This window comes from Cydia strobilella, chromosome 6 (genome assembly GCF_947568885.1).
Source record: "Cydia strobilella chromosome 6, ilCydStro3.1, whole genome shotgun sequence".
In the NCBI taxonomy this organism is placed as follows: Eukaryota; Metazoa; Arthropoda; class Insecta; order Lepidoptera; family Tortricidae; genus Cydia; species Cydia strobilella.
Genome location: NC_086046.1, coordinates 10,562,752 through 10,582,802, shown reverse-complemented (window position 1 = coordinate 10,582,802; position 20,051 = coordinate 10,562,752). Strand labels below are relative to the sequence as shown.

General features: G+C 39.1%; 1 protein-coding gene across 1 annotated transcript in view; it reads right to left on the bottom strand.

Moving 5' to 3' along the window:
- The window catches only part of LOC134742082 (splicing factor 3B subunit 1), a 31,979-nt gene that overhangs the window by 9,951 nt on the left and 1,977 nt on the right, over positions 1–20,051 (bottom strand). Inside the window, exons 4-13 of the mRNA XM_063675015.1 lie at positions 19,709–19,788; positions 19,438–19,629; positions 14,130–14,322; positions 7,140–7,390; positions 6,296–6,485; positions 5,310–5,593; positions 3,523–3,726; positions 2,724–2,922; positions 2,234–2,392; positions 106–398 (exon numbers count right to left, since the gene is read on the bottom strand). Coding sequence (XP_063531085.1) covers positions 106–398; positions 2,234–2,392; positions 2,724–2,922; positions 3,523–3,726; positions 5,310–5,593; positions 6,296–6,485; positions 7,140–7,390; positions 14,130–14,322; positions 19,438–19,629; positions 19,709–19,788 — 2,045 coding nt within the window. The remainder of the gene's footprint in view (positions 1–105; positions 399–2,233; positions 2,393–2,723; positions 2,923–3,522; positions 3,727–5,309; positions 5,594–6,295; positions 6,486–7,139; positions 7,391–14,129; positions 14,323–19,437; positions 19,630–19,708; positions 19,789–20,051) is intronic.

Sequence of the window (20,051 nt, the reverse complement as noted above, 5' to 3'; positions counted from 1 at the left end):
ATTTAATTTACTGTACAATTAAATTCAAATTTCCCAATTAAACATTTTTTATGGTACGAGCATAATTTTCTAAATCAATTGAAATAGTTGAAAAAAAAAACTAACCTTTAGTACAATCTTCTTCATTTCCTCATCGGGCGACTGGAACTCACGAATGAGAATCAACATCACTTCACGCGTGTAATAGTTGGCGTATTCGGCGTCCATTAAGGGGATCAGGTAACCGATGGCCTTGAGGAAGGCAGCCAGACCTTTGCCTCGGTGGGTGCGGATACCCTTCCACAGGGGCTTGAGGACCGAGTCGAAGGACTCGATACCGTACGGCGTGGCTGCCTCGGCCAAGGCGGCGCTCGCCAACGCAGTGATAGTACGGACTTTTTGTTGCTCGTCGACCAAACCTAGTTGATACATTTTTTTTTAGTAATTACACTAATCAAAAAACTAGATCTGTTTGATTACACTCTCTTGTCAGTCATCCAAACACATGCATACTCTTGAAAAACACTTTCTTCTCGGTATTAAGCTCGCAGACACTTAATTCGTAATGCTTTAAAGCACCAGTACCAAGTACCATGTAGATCAGGGGTTCCCAAAATTGACTGGGCTCCTCCGACCCACTTAAAAACACTGCCATTTTTACGGGCCAAACTCTTGGCCAACTTAAAAAGGGGGTATAAAAGAAGTTTTGGTGACCCTCAGACTACCTAATAGTTTCAGGGCCCACTCAATATTCGCTCGCGACCCACCAATGGCAGGCCTCCTTCACTCGCTCAAAGCCACGCGCTATATGCCTACTGCTCGGCGTATCGTCGACGATATAATCGACAGAGGGCCGCCGAACGCCCGCCTGAGCGCTCGCACCGCACGTTTCCCGCGCTTACGCTTCGAAATGCCGAAACCACGTAATTATTGTGCAGTAGATGGGTGTAAAAGTCAAAAAACAAAAGAAATTTTTTTCGTTTTTTAGGGTTCCTTACCCAAAGGGTAAAAACGGCACCCTATTACCAAAGATAGATATAACTCCGTAATAAATGGATACAGTCTAAGGAAAAAACGTGCCTCGAAAATCAAGAAAATTTGATTCTCGTTCAGAGGGCGCTACTAGTTTTGGCCTACAGTCGTATAGATGGCGTTTACGGTTTCGTTTGTTATTTAACAATTTTAACGCATATCAGTGAAAGAACATGGGTCAAAATCATAAAAATAATGAATGCAAATAAAAAAATCATTTATCTACATTTAAATACATTCTATCGTATTTTTAAAAATCTTCATTTTTAGTTTTAAAGTGTGTCGACAGATGGCAGTGAATTTACATGGGTTACAAAATTTACTATGACAGTACCGCTCTAGTATAAGTTACTCTATGCTATTACTAAGACTCCGCTGCCGCTGTCCGTCTGTCACCAGGCTGTATCTCATGAACCGTGATAGCTAGACAGTTGAAATTTTCACAGATGATGTATTTCTGTTGCCGCTATAATAACAAATACTAAAAAGTACGGAACCCTCGGTGGGCGAGTCCGACTCGCACTTGGCCGGTTTTTTCATTTCCGAGAGACAAAGAAAGGTGAGTAGTATTTTAAATCTATATTTATGAATTTTGTCACTATTTATTTCTTTGAACATAAGTAGATAAATCGTAAATTAAGGAGTTTTTTGAGTCAGGTATTATAAGTGTTGTTTTTAAATATTTGATTGACTAATATAAAATATGGTTGATTCGCAACATTCGTTTTATTACAATAATAACATAAGTAACAGTACAACCCTAGCGCATTCTTACGATGACGCGTTGGCACGTGGCTCGCACGGCGAGCAAGGCAGTCTCGACTCTTTGTGCGCCATACTTATGGTACATTTCTTCTCGTCCTGAGCAGCAGGTATTATTATTAAGTTTTTGTAGGCTATTATAGAGTAGGTATTTTCGCTTTTGTTTGGGAATGATGTATCTGTTACGTAGTAACTATTTATTAATCTGTGCCAATGGGTCGCAACCCATAGTTCGCTAATGTAGATTATATAAAACTTTATTCATGTACACCCAGCTGTAAGTACATGGCCACTTTATGAATGAATTACATTCATAATGAATCCATGTAAATTTGCAGCTGGCTGTACAGTGCACTGCAATTGCCATACGGTAAATAAATCCTTATAAATTTTAGAATACATTGACTCCATAAAAATATAGTCACCAAGCGTATTAGTTGTGCTTAAGATAGTAACTCACCATGTTCAATAATTTCGACGAGTGATTTAAGATGCGGTAATATGGCACACCCCATCAGAATGGCGATCTGTTGCACGATCTTTATACCAGTGTGGCGCGCCTGCCACGACTTCTTTGATCGGCACACAGCCTTCAAGAAGGGCAGTAGAGAAGGTATACCTGGCATTTTTAATAAAAACAATATTAAAAGGTTGAATAAAAATTATGACATGCAACTCCTACCAATCTGTTTGAACGCGGTGCCCACATGACAAGCCTGAGGCACAATCTCTACAAACATCTTCATTCAAAAACAAAGTCTGCGGCTTGCACGGGACTTACGATACGGCGGAGAAAGAAGAAAATATTGACTTTTTGCATTGACCGCCGGCATCATTAACGGGATAGCAATATAATTACACGCGTGCGATAGAGATAGGAAATGGCAGGTCAATGTATGAATTTTTTTTTTCGGCTTACCGTCCTTACTTTATATGAAGTATATTCTTACCCAAAGCTGAAGCAACGACGGCGAACGCCCTGGCTGTAGTGTTTCTCACGTATTCATCGATGTTGTCGATATCAGGTCTCATGGTGGAAATCATGGTGGCTAGACCGGCGGCCTTGGCCAAGTTAGAGATAATCTCACGACCTTCCACGCGCGCGTAGTAATCTTCATCGATGAGAAGAGGTTCAATCACGACCAAAATCTGAAATAATACGTTTTTTTTTTATCATCTTATTGATAAATCTACTGAATTTCCTAGTCCTCACGACACAGGCTTGACCTAGTGTGAGGGCTACTGCTAACCAAATTGTCATATAAACCAATTGTTTTATCCTATATTTCATCTATGCATGGTAACGAAATAAATTTTTTGTATTTTGTATTTTATTTTATAAAACAAAACAACTGCATATCATCTGATCGGATAAAGTAGCAAATCTTTTATCTCGTTCAAAGAGGCCGTTAATTATGAATTTCAGAAGACAATGGCTTAAGTTACAAATCTCTTAACTCTGTTTGATGGAGATAAAAGGTTTAACTTAAGATAAAAGGCCACTTTAGATGATATACAGTATGACTGTTAATGCTTTTGTAAGCATGTTTTTATCACTAAAACTGAACTTCATAGTCTTCATACTATCTAGTTAGCATACAATTTTGTGGCTAGACATAGTACAAAATTTCATTGTACCAAGCTTGATCTCCAATTTCAGCTTAATTAGGCCTTTTCTTTGTAATTTGCTGAAAGGCAGACCAGACGCACATCGTTACATGTCAAGAAACAAATGATAATATTACAAACCTTGTGCACATACGGGCGCACCAAGTCGTCAAGTTTGTACAGAATCCTGTCAATAACTTTGACCAGCAGATGGCGCTCCTGGTCCTCGAGCGTGGGGCTCATGAGGAGCGGCAGGATCTGGTTGAACAGCGGCCCGGCGCCGAACTCGCGCGCCTTGTCTGTGATCTGGCGCAGCGCCGCCTTGCACATAGGCGGGGTGCCGTTCTGAAATCACATATTCTATTTAATTATTGTCTATTAAGAGCAGTATATCATTGTAAGGAGTGTGTATCAAGTAACTGAGCAAAGCTGAAGGCTTTTGACGACATGACCCGCGCAAGTGTTTTAATAGTACATTACGATACAAGTGCGAAAAATAGGAAATTCGAAATGAGTAGCGATAAATTAAAACACGACCGAAGGAAGTGTTTTAAATCGACACGAGTTGCGACTTACCTATTCGCACATGTATCGTACAACGTTTTACAGTACATATATTTTGGCCCTTTATATTTTCGATATAGTTACGTAATGTGCTAATTATCGCACTAGTGCTTTACTTTATTTACTGTAAAATATAATATGTAACAGTTCTTCTTTTCATGGGTAAAGAGCTTAACATATATTCTGAGCAGTGTACGAAAAGAGTACTAGTAATCTGTTACATGATACATCTTTTCACGTTACATGAGAGTACAGGGTCAAGAGGTAGAGCATTTTTTGACTAGGTTTAACCTTTTGAACGCCAAGCATTGACGTAACTCGACGTGACATCGCAATGAAGCAAAATAAAACCTTAGAGAACAATAGTGATTACAAAACACGATATCGATATTTTCACTGATTTCGTTTTTGACATACTTAGATTAGAAGAACCACTACACAGGTGTTTTACAATATAATATTAGATAATTCTGGCTTTTAGCTCTACTAAAAACCTTTAAATAACGTATTTAAATATCAAAATGTACTTGTAACTTCCACTCAAATCTCTCAATAATGCCACATCACTACTTGGTGGTGACATCAGGCATCGGACGTGAAGTGCCGTCATGGGCGCACGGAACACTGATAAGCGCGCGTTACTCAGAGATGTGCAAGCCCGTTGTCGATTATTATTACCTACTAATTAGCAAACTGCAGTATCGTTACAATAAAATAAATGCATAAGGGGTTACATTGTCACAAAAGGTCAGTACCGTCTTTCAAACCAAGTTGTTTAAATTAAGCACGAAAACAAGTACCGTAACAGCACAAATAGCAGTTATTTTAGCAAAAACAACTCCTATTACAAAATGTATGGGATTAAGCCATATCTATTATTGATGGCGCTAGCGTGTTTGTCGGAACTGCGCGAAACGATTTCTATTAGGAGATTGTTACTTTCATATAATAATATTATTCCTCCATGACTCGGTCACATCACTAGGCGACGTCAAGTGCCGTTTTTGGCGTGGCTAGCTATGCTATTTACTGGGTAAGTCGTATTATAACATAATGTTGTTTTTTTTTAACCTTCTATTCATAGTTGAATTGTAATAAAGTTATACAATAAAGTAGAAGGGCAAAATAAAATAATGCAAATACAAACAAAGAAATATAGTTATTTATTAAAGAGTCTTTGATAAATTAAGTTTGGACGGCAAATGACGTCGGCGGCGTGAGTGGCACAAAATGTCGACGACGTGATTTACCGTCTTTGGCGGTCAAAAGGTTAAAGTTATTGAATTATTGTATTTTATTTTTGTGTTACCAATTAATGAATAACTTATTTAATTCTAGTCAACAAGTGTTGCCTGAACGTTTACCTTGATTTTGAGTAAGAGTTTCATGATCTTCCTTTCTTTGAGTTCCTCGGGCGAGAGCGTTTCCTCGTCGACGTCAATGAGCAGTTTGTCAAAGTACTGAGCGTCCTCCGGCTTCATGAAGGGCAGTTGCTGGCTCCCCTTAGGCTGCGGGTCCAGCAGGCGCGCGGCCGCCGCGGCCGACCCGCCCACATCCTCCGTCTGCATGAAAAAGCCGATTGGGGTACCAGCCAAGGGGGTAGGCGTTGCGGTCAGCTTACGAGCCGGGGTCCGAATCGGAACATAACCTGGGCGACAACATAACAAATTAACGAGTCGGTCGAGAGTCATTGGACGCTTAGCGAATGTACGCGGGCGCGACGTGACGCTACGCTAGTGTAACTATGCTAGCAGTGAGTCCGTGTCGGCGCGGCCGGCGTCACTTCAGGCGACGGCGACTATCCTAATTGAGTGTTAGTGCCTCGTGCGAAGTTATTCATCTATCAGGTTTTAACGCCTCACGCGGCCGCCTCGACGTGGCCAAACTAAAAAGGAAAACGCAGTTCAGTTCCTTCCATCCCCGCTCCCCGCAGTCGCACCGGCGTGACATTCGCATAAAAAAACAATATAACATGCACAGTATAACTGACACTAATATAAGCAATTTATTTCATTGTTAAAGCAAAATCTGGCAGTCCGACGGCATGAGACCATAAAGTCCTATTGTCATCAATCATCTGAAAGAAAAATTGAGTATTAAATAGAATATTCTGTTTGTTTTAAATTCAACAACACATGTATTTTTTAAATCTCATTACGATGGTCGTTTTCCACGTGTAGTTGGCTTTGTTTAATACATGTGTCCTGAAACTAAAGCGGGAATTAATTTTACTACTGTGTTCGCCTTAAAAACGTCTCAATTTCGTTTGATCAAGTATTGTTAAGACAACATTGTAAAAAAAAAACAGAAACGAAGAAAGGGGTAAGCAGATAGTTAAATAAGTACGTACCGGCAGGCGGCGGCAAAACCTTGTACCCTGGTGGGAACATGGAATCTAGCTCTTCGTCAGTGTAGGGACGGTTGCGTTCATCTATTTCTTTCTCCCAGCGGTACGCTTGCAGCTGCTCCGGAGTCATGGCCGCCACGTGGCCTGGCGTCGGCGTGGCCATGGCCATGGCTTTCATTCCCACTGGCGTTGACTAAAAAAACACAAAAATATTAATACATATATATCCACATCTGACTTATACATGCCTAATTGCCGTTCTTTGCGTAAATGTAAAAATAGTGTATGAAAAAATACAAACATATTAATATACCTATATAACATGGTTTCTTAATTTTTTTGCAGTCACGGACCATTTTCACAATTTAAATATTTTCACGGACCCCGGTCAAAAAATATTTTAGGAAAATAATAAAAACCCTCATCTATATTTTTTTTAAATTGAGTTTAATTACACTTAGATTTCGTCAAGTTTACTACAAAATTTTCTAATAAGTATATTTAAAGTAGGTAACTGACTTACTGCAGGCCCCCGATAAACATGCTACGCACCCCTAAGGGGTCCGTGGACCCCACTTTAAGAAACCCTGCTACATAAACATCTGACTTATACATGGCTATCTTTGAGTAAATGTTAGTCTGAAAATAGTTATGGTGTTAGCCTTAAATGAGAGGTTTGTATGACAAACATTTGAAGTGTAGTACATATTTATTACAAAAAATCCTAAGAGGTAATTTATAGGGTTTTTGGTAAGGCAACTATAGTGACCAAGATTAATCGTAAAAGTCGTCTCGTCGCATCGTTTACAGAGTGGTGCTTCTGAAAAAGATGTTTTGGTATACTTACTCCTCCAGGTGTAAAGACGGGCGTGTGCGGAGTGGATGGCGTGGCGTGTCCGGGCGTGTGGCTGGGCGTGGCGTGGCTGGGCGTGGCGTGGCTGGGCGTGGGCGTGGCAGGCGCGGGCGTGGCGCCGGGCGTCTCGTCCCAGCGCGAGCGCCGCTTGGTGCCCGGGGTGGGAGTCTCTTGGATAGTGTCCACGCCGGCGCCCCGGTCCGTGCGCGGGGTCTCGGCCCACCCGCTGTTGTGCCCGGGAGTTTCTGTGGGTAAGTTATATTATAGGACTGTCTCATTTTGAACATAGACAGAGAGAATCGTACTATCTTTGTCTTACACTAGTACTAGCACCCAAAAGAAAGGGATGAGTATAATTTTCCTGGTTGTTACTGACTGACAAATTGGTTTGACCAACTGTATATAATATATACCAATTATTCATATAAAATTCACAAGATTTAGCTCACTTTGTATAATTTTGAATAATATAAGATTTGCATTGTATAACTCGAAATATATAAAGCCAAAATGTCTCATTTGTTTTTAAATAACATTCAATATAGATAATTTCATGTTGTATAAAAGTTAAATTTCATAAAAATTATATAGTCGAACGATCAAAAACTATATCAGTTAGTAGGTGCTAAGAACGCTCTTCGCTCGCTCAGTTCGCGCGCTGTTTGTACGCAGTTCAACCTAACACTCTTCCTACCTCCGCTCGTCGTCGTACCTAACGGAGACCTGCTTTGTATAGAACAACCAACAGAAGCTACTAATTTAGTTTGATACATGTATGCAGGGGGGTGTCACTGCGCAGTTTAGGTATATTTGGCCGGCGCACCGCCCGGGACGGTGTATGGCAGTGGGCTGCCGCTCGGCTCGCACGATAGTCGTGTCACGTGGCGCTCGCGCAAAATTGTAAATACGCAATGGCTTCGAAACCTAAATCGCGATCTAATCTGTATAAAAGATAATGTTCTGTTTAAGGATGTCTGAATAAACGGAAGAACAAGGAAGCAGAAAAAATATTTTTTTTAAATTCCTGACTATATTGACCGACATATTTTCAAAGGAATAAGTACTTTTAGGGATCCCTTATAGCCGCCTTTGTACATTGTATATATTTTTGTTCTTTTATTGCGTTTGTAATCTGTCTTACGTACAATAAAGTGTTTACATACATACATACTTCTGTGGCATACCTACTTCCGTGAGAATCAGACATACTATCTCCGGCTAAAAATTTTATGTTTACAGAATCAACGTTTGTAATTCCTACATATTTATCTTAAAAATAATAAATCAGTAGGTATAGGTACAAAAACTTGTCAAGTGACAACCCCGTGCCGACACTCGCAGCTCGGTCATAAAACTGCGGCGCGCAAAGAAGATTCACGGTTCGTGCGCGGTTATAAGTTTCTATTTTGCTTGCAGGCGGCGAGTGTAGGTATAATTTTATACCTAAATCTGGCTTTTGTGAAGGAGTGAATTTTCTGTACGGTAGTACTATTAGTTATTCTGTGATGTATGATCAAATGTATAGTTTGGAAGGTATTTCTGTGACGTAATTATTATGTTATATGTGATATTTAAAATATCTTTATTATTATATGATATATTAATATATACGAAGTATGTTACATAATTTCTACCATATATTTTTGTTGGTATTCCTAATATGTGTTATATGTGGTGAATGATATTAAAATTAGATTATATCAAAAGTTAATATATATAATAAGATGCACCCAGTTTCTGTAGGGCAAATAATAAATGTAAAAGATGGAAAACCGCAGATATATGTCGCGAAGCGGGCCACAACTACGTTTTTAGGGTTCCGTACGTCAAAAGGAAAAAACGGAACCCTTATAGGATCACTCGTGCGTCTGTCTGTCTGTCCGTCTGTCACAGCCTATTTTCTCCGAAACTACTGGACCAATTAAATTGAAATTTGGTATACATGTGTAAGTTTGTGACCCAAAGACAAACCTGTAACGTAAACAAATTAATTTTAAATACGGGGGGCAATTTTAGGGGGTAAATGAGAAAATTAAAAAATAAAGTCTTTCAAACTATATGGTGTTACATATCAAATGAAAGTGCTCATTGTGAGAATCTCAAATATATTTTTTTTATAATTTTAAGATAAACAGTTTAGAAGTTATTCAAGAAAATAGGCAAAAAATTACCATTCCCCCCCCTTTATCTCCGAAACTACTTGGTCAAAAATTGTGAAAAAAATACACAAAATAGTTCTTTACCTATAGATTACAGGAAAACCTATTAGAAATGTGCAGTCAAGCGTGAGTCGGACTTAATTACTTAGTTTTTGATCCGACCCCTACGAGTTTTTTAAAGACATTTCACATAAAAAATACATTCTTTAAATTGTGTAAAGTACGGAACCCTTGGAACGCGAGTCCGACTCGCACTTGGCCGGTTTTTTAATAATAATGTGTAACAAGAAGACTGCAGCTCTAACCCCAGGGAATCGGGCTGAATGATTGCTTGCCGAGTGTCCCTACACATCCGCATAATATGCAACCGCGCGTGTTCGTACGCATTTAACCGCCAACTTGCAGTAAATTGTATGGATTTAAGCGCGCCGCTGCGGTTATAACGGCCGGCACGTTCCTATGTGCCTTTAAATGTTTTTAATTTCATTTATTTATTTAATGCAAAAACCATGGTTATAAAAGGTGTTACATAGAGATTTGGTACATGGTCACCCTGCAAGGGCGTAGCAATGTCTTAAAAACTAGTTAAAGCTAAAAAGTTAATTTATACAAAACAAGATATGTTTAAATTGGTACTTTCAGTGGAAATATAATAATAATCAATTCGTAGTAAATATATAACATTGAATTGGTGAATTATCGTCAAGAAATAATTTTATAATTATAGCAAATTAGAATGTTATATTGTCAGTTTATTCAATTATTCCATTATAGTGTCAACAAATTGGTATTCAATTAGGTAATTAATTATGAGATAACATTATTGAGTATCATATGTCATAAATTCTTGGTAGGAATAAAATGTTTTATTAAGTAGCCACGATTTTAGGTTATTTCGAAATATATTAAAGGTTTCGGCTTGTTTGATGGAGTCGGGGATTTTATTATATATTTTAATTGATTGGTAATAGGGCCCGTTTTTATATAATGTTAATTTAGGCTCTGGAAGAGCTAGCTGATTATTTCGACGCGCGCTTGTAACATACTGGAAGTCAGATATGTGTTTTCTTACAAATAGTCCAACCTCCAGTATGTATATGCATGGTAAGGTAAGAAGCTTCAGGTTAATAAAATGTGGTCGGCAGCTTTCTGGTTGTCGGATGTTAGCTATAACGCGTACGCATTTTTTTTGTGCTATAAATAAATCTTCGACGTCTGTGCTATTCCCCCATAAGACTACTCCGTACCGCAGCCATGCATAGGCATATGCGTAGTATGCAGAAAGTGCACATTCTACGTTTGTGTTCCTTTTTAGAAAACTTAACGCAAACAAAAAACGTGATAGTTTGTTCCTGACCTCTTCAATATGCGTTTTCCAATTTAAACTCGTGTCAATGTGTAGTCCTAATAGTTTGAATGAGCTAACCTCTTCGATGCCAAGTTGTTTTGACGTTGCCGATAAATCTAAGTCTTCTTTTTGGTACGGATGAAATTGAATTATTTTAGTTTTGCTCATATTCAGTTCTAAACTATGTTCATTTAGCCAATTCGTAATTTCTGCCAAAGTTTCGTTGATATCGCTCTGAAAGTTATGGTTTTTAGGACTTCTAAACAAGAGGGACACATCATCTGCGAACATGATGCAAGTGTGTTTAGTAATTTTAGGCAAATCATTGATATAAACTAAAAATAGGATACATCCTAAAACTGACCCCTGAGGTATAGAACAATTAGTTATTAGGGTGTCTGATTGTATGTTTGAGACTTCACCTGTTTTTTTGTCATGATGTTGGATCTGTACGCATTGCGCCCTGTCTTTTAAGTAGGATTGCAACCATTTGTGCGCACCGCCTCGAATACCTATTCCATAAAGTTTATTTAATAGGATAAAATGCGAAATTTTGTCATATGCTTTCGTCATATCTAACATTAAACCGATAGCATAATGTTTATCTCTTAGATAATTAAGAATTTCATTGACATATTTATATACTGTGCGCGTAGTGCAGTGTTTTTTTCGAGAACCATTCTGATTTACATCTAATAGGTGGAATTTTTCTAAAAACTTGTAGATGCGATTTGCCATTGTTTTTTCGAAAAGTTTGGATATTACAGGTAGTAAGGCTATGGGTCGATATTGGTTTGTATTTTGTGGGTCAGTTTTATTTTTAAGAATAGGTTTTATTATTGCAAATTTTAATTTATCTGGAAAAGTTGATTGCGTATAGGACTGGTTAATTAATTTAGTAATTATAGGTGTAAGTTCCGTACTACAGTTTTTTAGCAAAGCTGTGGGTATTTCGTCTACGCCGGCACTATATTTGTTTGGAAGTTTCCTTATTATTGATTGTTTTTCGTTATCAGTTACGGGGCTAAGGAACATCGAGTTTATGGCAGGTTGCATAACCGGCCGTCCAGTTGGTCGGTTGCTCGCTGTGCAAGATGGTGCACCCACGGTCGAAAAATAATGATTAAATAGATTTGATACTAGTCGAGGACATTCTACGGTGGAATTGTGGTGTTTTAGTGTTATGTTAGGCGAACGATTGGTTGTTTTTGAACCGATTATGTTGTTGATCATGTTCCACATACTTTTAGTTTTATTACTTGAACTTAGAATTTCACGGGCATAGTTGAGTTTCTTAGAAGTTTTTATGCTCTTTTTTAATATATTTTTATACGTGTGATAGTGTTTTTTTAGTATTTTATCGTTAGACTGATTGACTAACATCTGGAGCAGTCTTTTGTGCCTGCATGAACGCTGAATACCGTTTGTGATCCAAGTTTTTTTCCTGTGGAGTTTAATTTTTAAAGTTTTTAAAGGTATGTATTTATTTAATAATTCTTGCATTTTATCATCGAAACGATTATAGATTTCATTTACGTCATTAGCATCTTTGATAATATCATCCCATTTAAACTGCTTTAAAGCGTCCCTAAAACATGCAATATTATGTGAAGTGAATAATCTTTTTTTTGTATACATGTCAACATTTGGCCGAGTTTTGCTAGTTGAAAATTCATAAATCAGGGCCATATGATCAGATATGCCTAGGTCCTTTACAAAAGCGGTACTATGTTTGTTGTTTGAAAAAACAAAGTCGATGCATGTTGAGCTAGTGCTTGTGACCCTAGTTGGTGCCGTAACTTTTTGGTGTAAGTTATATTCTAACATTATATTTATAAGCTTCCGATAATCATTCGAATTTTGAAAAGCATCTAGGTTAAAGTCTCCGACAACAATTACTTGTTTGTTTATTTTCGATTTAACTTTACTCAGTAGTTGGTTTAGAGCATCAAAAAATACATGTATGTTGTTATTTACTCTGTATACAGTTATTACCAAAATATTAGGGGACAGTTCTACCGCACAACACTCCATAATATTGTCTATAGACAAATCAGATATGTCTTTTCTCTCACTAAATGATATTCCAGTTTTGATAAGGATCGCCGTACCGCCTCCCCTTCGCCCGGTCCTGTAGCTGGCCGCTCCGAAGACATAGTCTTGAATTTGTATTATGTCTTTTTGCAGTGCAGAAATCCAGGTTTCAGTTAGGCATACAACCGGGTAGTTGTATTCGTGTAGCAGACTTTCTAGTAATTCCGTTTTATTTTTTATACTTCGGATGTTTTGTACAAGTATACTCATATTGCAGTTATTGCTTTTATTATTATTATGCTTGGGTGTTGCTGCGAAAGGAATGGTTAGGTTGGTCTTTAAAAGAAGGGTCTCTTTGGGGCTGGAGCAGTTTTGATTCACTTTGGGAGACTTGGTAGTGGTTTGGACTAAGTGATAAGTCGCTGTCATGATTTGTTTGTTTGCGACTAGTGTCTGGAGTTAACGCCTTGCTGTTTGATATAGAAGGTGGAATAAACTCTTGACCGTTTACATAAAGTATGTTATTGCGTATAACTGCGCGTTTCCCATTTCGCCGCGCCTGTAATAACCATTCTCGTTGCTGTCGCTTTTCCTGTAAAGCTTCGCGCTCTAGGACTTCCGAAATTGCATATCCGGTTTTATGAAAACAATAACCATGGTCTAGTATGTGCCTGGTTAACCTTTTGTTAGTAAGCTCTATGAGAACAGGCCGCCTTAGTTTTCCTTTTTTGCCTATACGGACAACTGAATCAACGTGGTCGTTAAATATCAATGTTTAGAAAATCATATAATAAATTAGAAATTCGAAATACCAGTTCTGACTCACTCTCGAGGTCGTTATACTCATGGAGGCCGTATAATACAATTTTTTTCTGTTTATTTTGATCGGTATCATTTGAATTTTGTGCGAGATTTTTCAGTGCCTTGAGTTCGCTGGATAATTTATAGTTTTCTTGTTCTAGCTTTCCAATCTTGCTGTTTATGCCAATTATGTCATTTTTCAGGACTGACTGTTGAGTTGTGATTATATTGTTTCGCTGTAGGAAATCTTCTTTAAGCTCGTTGATAGTTGTACTCATTTCTGGTAATATCATTTGTTTCATATTTTGCATAATTTTGTGATAGTTTTTCTCCAATTTTTGATCGAGAAGGTTGCTAAATTGTTCAAGACCTATTGTATGTGATGTTTGAGGTGGTTGTTGTGGGATGTTTGTAGAGCCTAGGTTTAGGGAGTAGTTTGTGTCGCCTGTTAAACTTATATCTTCTTGGAGTCGGTCGTCGACTGACATTTTTGCATGTATCTTAATTTTGACCATACATAATATAAACCATAATACCATACAAAGTCTACGTGCTACGGTATAGCACATGTAAAGTCGCTTGGGGAAAGACACTGATTATAACGTAAACTAAAATAATGATATGTAACTCAATCAGTATCACCTCTGTCAGTTTTGGGCGTCTCATCCCAGCGATTACGCCTGGAGGCGTGCTGGGCCGGGGTCTCGCGGCCGGGCGTGGCGTGTCCGGGCGTGATGTGTCCGGGCGTGGCGTCCCACACGCGGGCGGACGGCGTGGCGCCGGGCGTCTCGCCGCCCCGACCTGCAGCGCCAGGCGTTTCCTCCCATGCGCCTCTCTAAAATAACAATTAGTTTAAGACCTAAAAAAGCTCGCTTTACCCATCGAGATACCATAAGTTTTGTAAGGAGTTTAATGGTTTATGAATTTTTGTTAATAGTGCCAATATCACACAAAATGTGTTATGTTTTTTTCTAAAAAGATAAATACTTCTTAGAAGAATAGCCGAATTAACAATTACTGTCTTGATTTATGTTAAAACCTTATTTGCTGATTATTTCAGCATATTTAATGCCAATATTATATCCTAATATACTATACAGGTTTTAATTTTAGTGCATAATAATAACACTACATATTCAGAAGAAATATCATTTAATCATATTTATCAGAGATGCGCAAAACGCTTCACTGAGTTGAAAAGATTAATTCATATCTTTCGCTCGCGGTGATAGTAGAGAGAGATGTGAATCAATCAGTATCACACAGCCATAAGTGCGACCAAGATGGCGAATCACGTGATACTATCCCGCCATGTTTTGCGACACCCTCCGAATTCTTCTAAACCGCTTCGAAACCTATTCGCAACGTCTCATTCGCCCGTCACGCTCGGCCGGCTCATTCAAATCATGAGTGGGAAAGCGCGAGCAAGGAACACTGCGATAGTAAGTTGAAGAGTGAGTGAGTTCAATCAAAAGATATAGGTATTGAGGTAGTAGTCGAAAAAGTGACAAGTATTTGCTGGGATAAACTTCAATTGCGAGGTATATCAGAGTCTTCCTTTATAGTCTGCCATCGTCTTGGGAAGAGTACGTCCAAAAAGAAACCCAGGGCAATTTTGATTAAATTTGTCTGTCTGCGCACCCGGAATGATGTGTGGTCAGCAAAGAAACTGCTCAAGGGGTCGGGCTACACGGCCTCTGAGTTCCTCACTAGTGCCCGGCATGCAGTCTTTGTCGAAGCCAGGCGAGTTTATGGGGTCAAGGGCAGCTGGACCAGTGATGGTAAGATAGTTGTGGTGTGCCCGGATGGTTCGCGGCGTAAAATTACTACTCTGGCGGAGTTGCAGGCATTGCCAACGCCTTCAGGGGTGGCGGCCAGCTCCGAGCAGTCTCAGGAGCAACCTGGAGTGACTCCGCAATCGTCTGCCGCAGGCGCAGGCGCGACTCCAGCTGGCGGTGCGTCGGCGCAGGTAGTCCCTCGCCCAAACCGGGCCGCAAGGAAGAAGCCCGTTGACCCATGGTCCCGATAGTTGTTTATGTTTAGTTGTATTATTTTACTTTTAGTTACCGTATAAACTTCAATGTATCTTGTTTTATATTATGTACAGTTTAATCTCATCTTCTACCGACATTCCTTATTTTTAATTGATAATTATTTTATTTATACCCAACCCAATTGCCAACTATAGACAAACGTCAAATTCAGCACGATAATATCACTTTGGAATGTGTCAGTTTGACAGTACGTTTTGTTATTGCTGAAGTAAAGGCGTATTTTTCTTTTAACAATGTGTAACTTTTTAGTAATTATAGTTGTGCCGGTTTAAGTGATGGTATACTTAAATATGTTAGTTATATGAGTAACGATTTTCGTATTGTCAATTTTAAAGTTTATTTTTATTGTTTTTACAGCTGCTGGCGAGTAAATGAGGCGATAGCAAGTTTATATATACAACCGATTATATAAAATCAGCACTTTTTACTTACACAATTATATATTATCTTTTTTTTCTATAGGTATATCTGTATTTATTTACACATTTTACACATTATTTTAACAGAAACAATTATCAGCACTTACCATGTCAGATGTACTTAACGCAAGCATTGATAGCGAGTTTTTCTCTTTGTCATCCACCAGCTTTTACGACTCCTTGAGCGATGAGTCTGATGCGCCTGATTTGTCCGATCGCTTACATTGCACTTTCAAAGCCGCCTCGAAAAACTTTAATGTCGTACACATTAACGCGCAGAGCATACCGGCCCACTATCCAGATCTTCTGGCTACTTTTGACAGTAAAAATATTCACGCCATTTTGATTTCCGAGACGTGGTTAAAACCGTCACTTCCATCTACCCACTATCCTTTGCCCGGTTTTCGTTTGATTCGGAATGACAGAACGGGTAGTAGGGATGGCGGAAACAGCATTGTGCGAGGCGGTGGGGTTGCCATTTATTTAAAAGGTGACATTCCTTGCCAGATCGCAGCTCAGTCTCCCACAGTTTATTCCAATTCTCCTGAGTATTTATTTCTTGATGTCTCATTACATCACACTAAAGTCCTTCTCGGGGTTTTTTACAGCCCTTCTTCTAACGTTAACTACTTTGACACTTTCGAAAATACTTTGTTTAATCTTTCCCCGCAGTTTGAGCATCTTATAATAATGGGTGATTTTAACACTTGCCTTGTCAAAAATGATCATCGGTCAGTTAGGCTTCAGTCCCTCGCCTCTTCCCTCAATATTCATATTTTACCACTTAGTCCCACACATTTTCCGCATAATGGCCCCCCCTCTCTACTCGATTTAATCCTTACTTCTTCTCCTGTGCATGTGTCACATCATGGTCAATTCAGTGCTTCTGCTTTCTCGAACCATGACTTAATTTTCGCCTCCTTCAAAATTCGCTCCCCCAAAAGACGTCATAAAATTATTATGAGACGTAACCTTGCAGATATTGATCAACAAGCGCTTACTACCGACGTAATCAGAGTGTGTTGGAAGGATTTGCTGGATTCTGCAGCTGATGTTGACCAGAAGTTAGAGACTTTTAACAGCGTATTGCTTGCGATTTTTGACAGACATGCTCCTCTAAAACCCACACGTGTCAAACACTTTCCTGCCCCGTGGCTTACTTCAGACATTAGGGACCTAATGAAGAAAAGGAACAGAGCTCGCCTAAGACTAAGACACGATCCCTCGGAACTTAATCATCGAGCTTACACATCGCTTCGTAACCGTTGCAATAGGGCTTGCAGGGACGCTAGGCGCAAATATATACATCGCTCTATTGACGAATGTCCTCCCACTAAGCTTTGGAGTTTTTTAAAATCACTTGGTGTTGGCAAGGCCAAACCCAATGCTATCGAGACTCTAGATCTGAACGCTCTTAATCAATTTTTCAGCGCCTCCCCTGTTTGCCTTGACCCGCTTGTCAAGCAAACTTCTTTGTCCCTTTTAGCCAATTCTCCGCTTTCAGACATTGCTCTCTTTGATCTTGGCCCTATTACCACGCAAGAAGTTATTTCAATACTCAAGTCTAATAAAACTAGAGCCGTCGGTGATGATAATCTGAGCTTGGATATGCTTATGCTCGTGGCGGACTCAATTGCTCCTGTACTGTCGCATATAATAAATTTTTCTATCTCCTCTGGTGTCTTTCCCTCATGTTGGAAAAATGCCCACATAATTCCACTTCCTAAAGTGTCTAATCCTTCCTCGTTTTCCCAATATCGTCCTATTTCGATCCTACCAGTCCTTTCCAAGATAATTGAACGTTTTGTCAATAGACGTCTCTCTTCGCACCTCAACAGACACAACCTTTTTAACCCTTTCCAATCCGGGTTCCGCCCCGGGCATAGCACTACCACTGCGCTTGTTAAAGTCACCGACGACATTCGCCTTAATATAGAAAATAAAAAAATCACAATTTTGGTTCTCTTGGACTTTAGCAGCGCATTCAACACAGTTGATTTCGACATTCTCTTAGCCTTTTTAAATCATTTTAATGTTTCACCCACTTCATTGTCCTGGTTTCGCAGCTATCTCTTTGGGAGGCGTCAGAGGGTTCGAGTTGACGATAATCTTTCTGATTGGTGTGAACTTTCTTCTGGCGTCCCCCAGGGGGGTATTCTCTCTCCATTGCTTTTCTCCATTTTCATAAATAACATTACTAAGTCTTTAAAATCTTGCTACCACCTTTACGCAGATGATCTGCAAATTTATTCAGCTGCCAACCTTGACGATTTCGATTCCCTCGTAAGCCAAATTAACGCCGACTTAGAATCCGTCTGTTTGTGGGCTTCATCTTTCGGGTTGAAAGTCAACGCCATGAAGTCGCAAGCGATCGTTTTTGGAAGTCCTTATTACATCTCCAAATTGTCTGAGCAGGTGGCACCTAGAATTTTCTTTGATGGTATACCAATTCCTTTCTCACCCACTGTCAGAAATCTAGGGGTCACCATGGATCAGACACTTTCCTGGGCGCCTCATGTCACTGAATTGAGCAAAAAGCTGTTTGGATCGCTCCATTCTTTAAGGCGCCTGCAGAACTTTCTTCCACTTGACACCAAAGCCATGCTCGCTCGCTCTCTGTTACTGCCTTTACTCGACTACGGCGACGCTGTGAATCTTGACATGACAGAAGAGCTCTTGGACAAGTTAGAGCGCTTACAGAATGTCTGTATAAGATTCATTTTCGGCCTACGGAAGTTCGATCATGTATCTTACTACCGTCATAAACTCAATTGGCTTCCAATCCGCCGCCGCAGAGATCTTCACACTCTTTCTCTTCTCTTCAATGTTCTTTTTACACCTTCTTCTCCTGTATACCTCTCTCAAAAATTTCAATTTCTGGCTGAAGGCAGTGGCCACCGTCTCCGTTCTAGCGCGAATTTATCACTTGCCATCCCCTCTCACAAATCTCGTGGATACAACAAGTCCTTCGCAGTGCGTTCAGTGAAGCTGTGGAATGAGCTGCCAGTTTCGCTCAGACAGGCGCAATCGCTTGCGTCGTTCAAGGAGAGGTTAAAGAAGCTGTGGTTATCTGATTGACTAATGTGCCTATATTTGTATTGTATGTTGCTTTATATTTTTCTACTTTTTTCCAATTTTTAGTGTATTTTCCCCATTCCTTTTTGTGTAATATATTATATGTTTATCCTATTAATTTTGTATGTATTTATATCCTTTATCTTTCTGGTACCTTGTTGTACATTTTGCTACATTTGTCACCCTCTTTTCACTTTCTCCTCTCATCTACTCAAAGGTTAACTGGAAGAGATCCCTCATAGGGATAAGTTCGCCTTTGTACATCTTATTATTTGTACCATGTAATTTTTAATGTGTATATTTGTACAATAAAGAGTTTACTACTACTACTAGGTTAATTTAAATCGCTCACTCGTGAACGACACACGTACGACATACATTTAGTCAGGAACATTCAGTTACCTCATTATCCCACGACGGCGTAGCTTGCGAGCTTGGAGTAGCAGATATAGGTTTCTTCACCGAGGGAGTATCTTCAGAGCTCTGATCCCAACGCCCTTTGCGTTTTGCCCCAGGTTTAATTGCTTCTCCATTTGATTGTGCAACTGGCTTGAGAGTTCCCTCTCTTGCCCTTTCAAGCAGCTTTTTTCGTAACTGGAAATAAATTGTGTTATGATTTTAATCCACTAGACAAAACAAAAAATATTTAAATTTACAAAAATCTATTTCTTACCTCAGTTTCCTCAGCACGCAAATATTGTTCTTTCATAATTTCAGTATATGTTCTGGATCCAACATCAGGAGTTTTTCCTCCTAAAATTCAGTTACATAATAAGTGTTTGCATTTATAATTTCTTATCAATACTAATATTACAAAAAAAGTACAATTCTGTTTATTTTTTGTTTCTCTTCATGTTAAAAACACTGAGCCAATCCAGGCCGGCAAAAAAGTGTATTTAATTAATAAGTTCTTGTTGACGAGTTTGTATGTGAATTTAATGTCAGTAAATAAATAAATAAAATAAAAAATAAATATTATAGGACATTACACAAACTGACTAAGCCCCTCAGTAAGC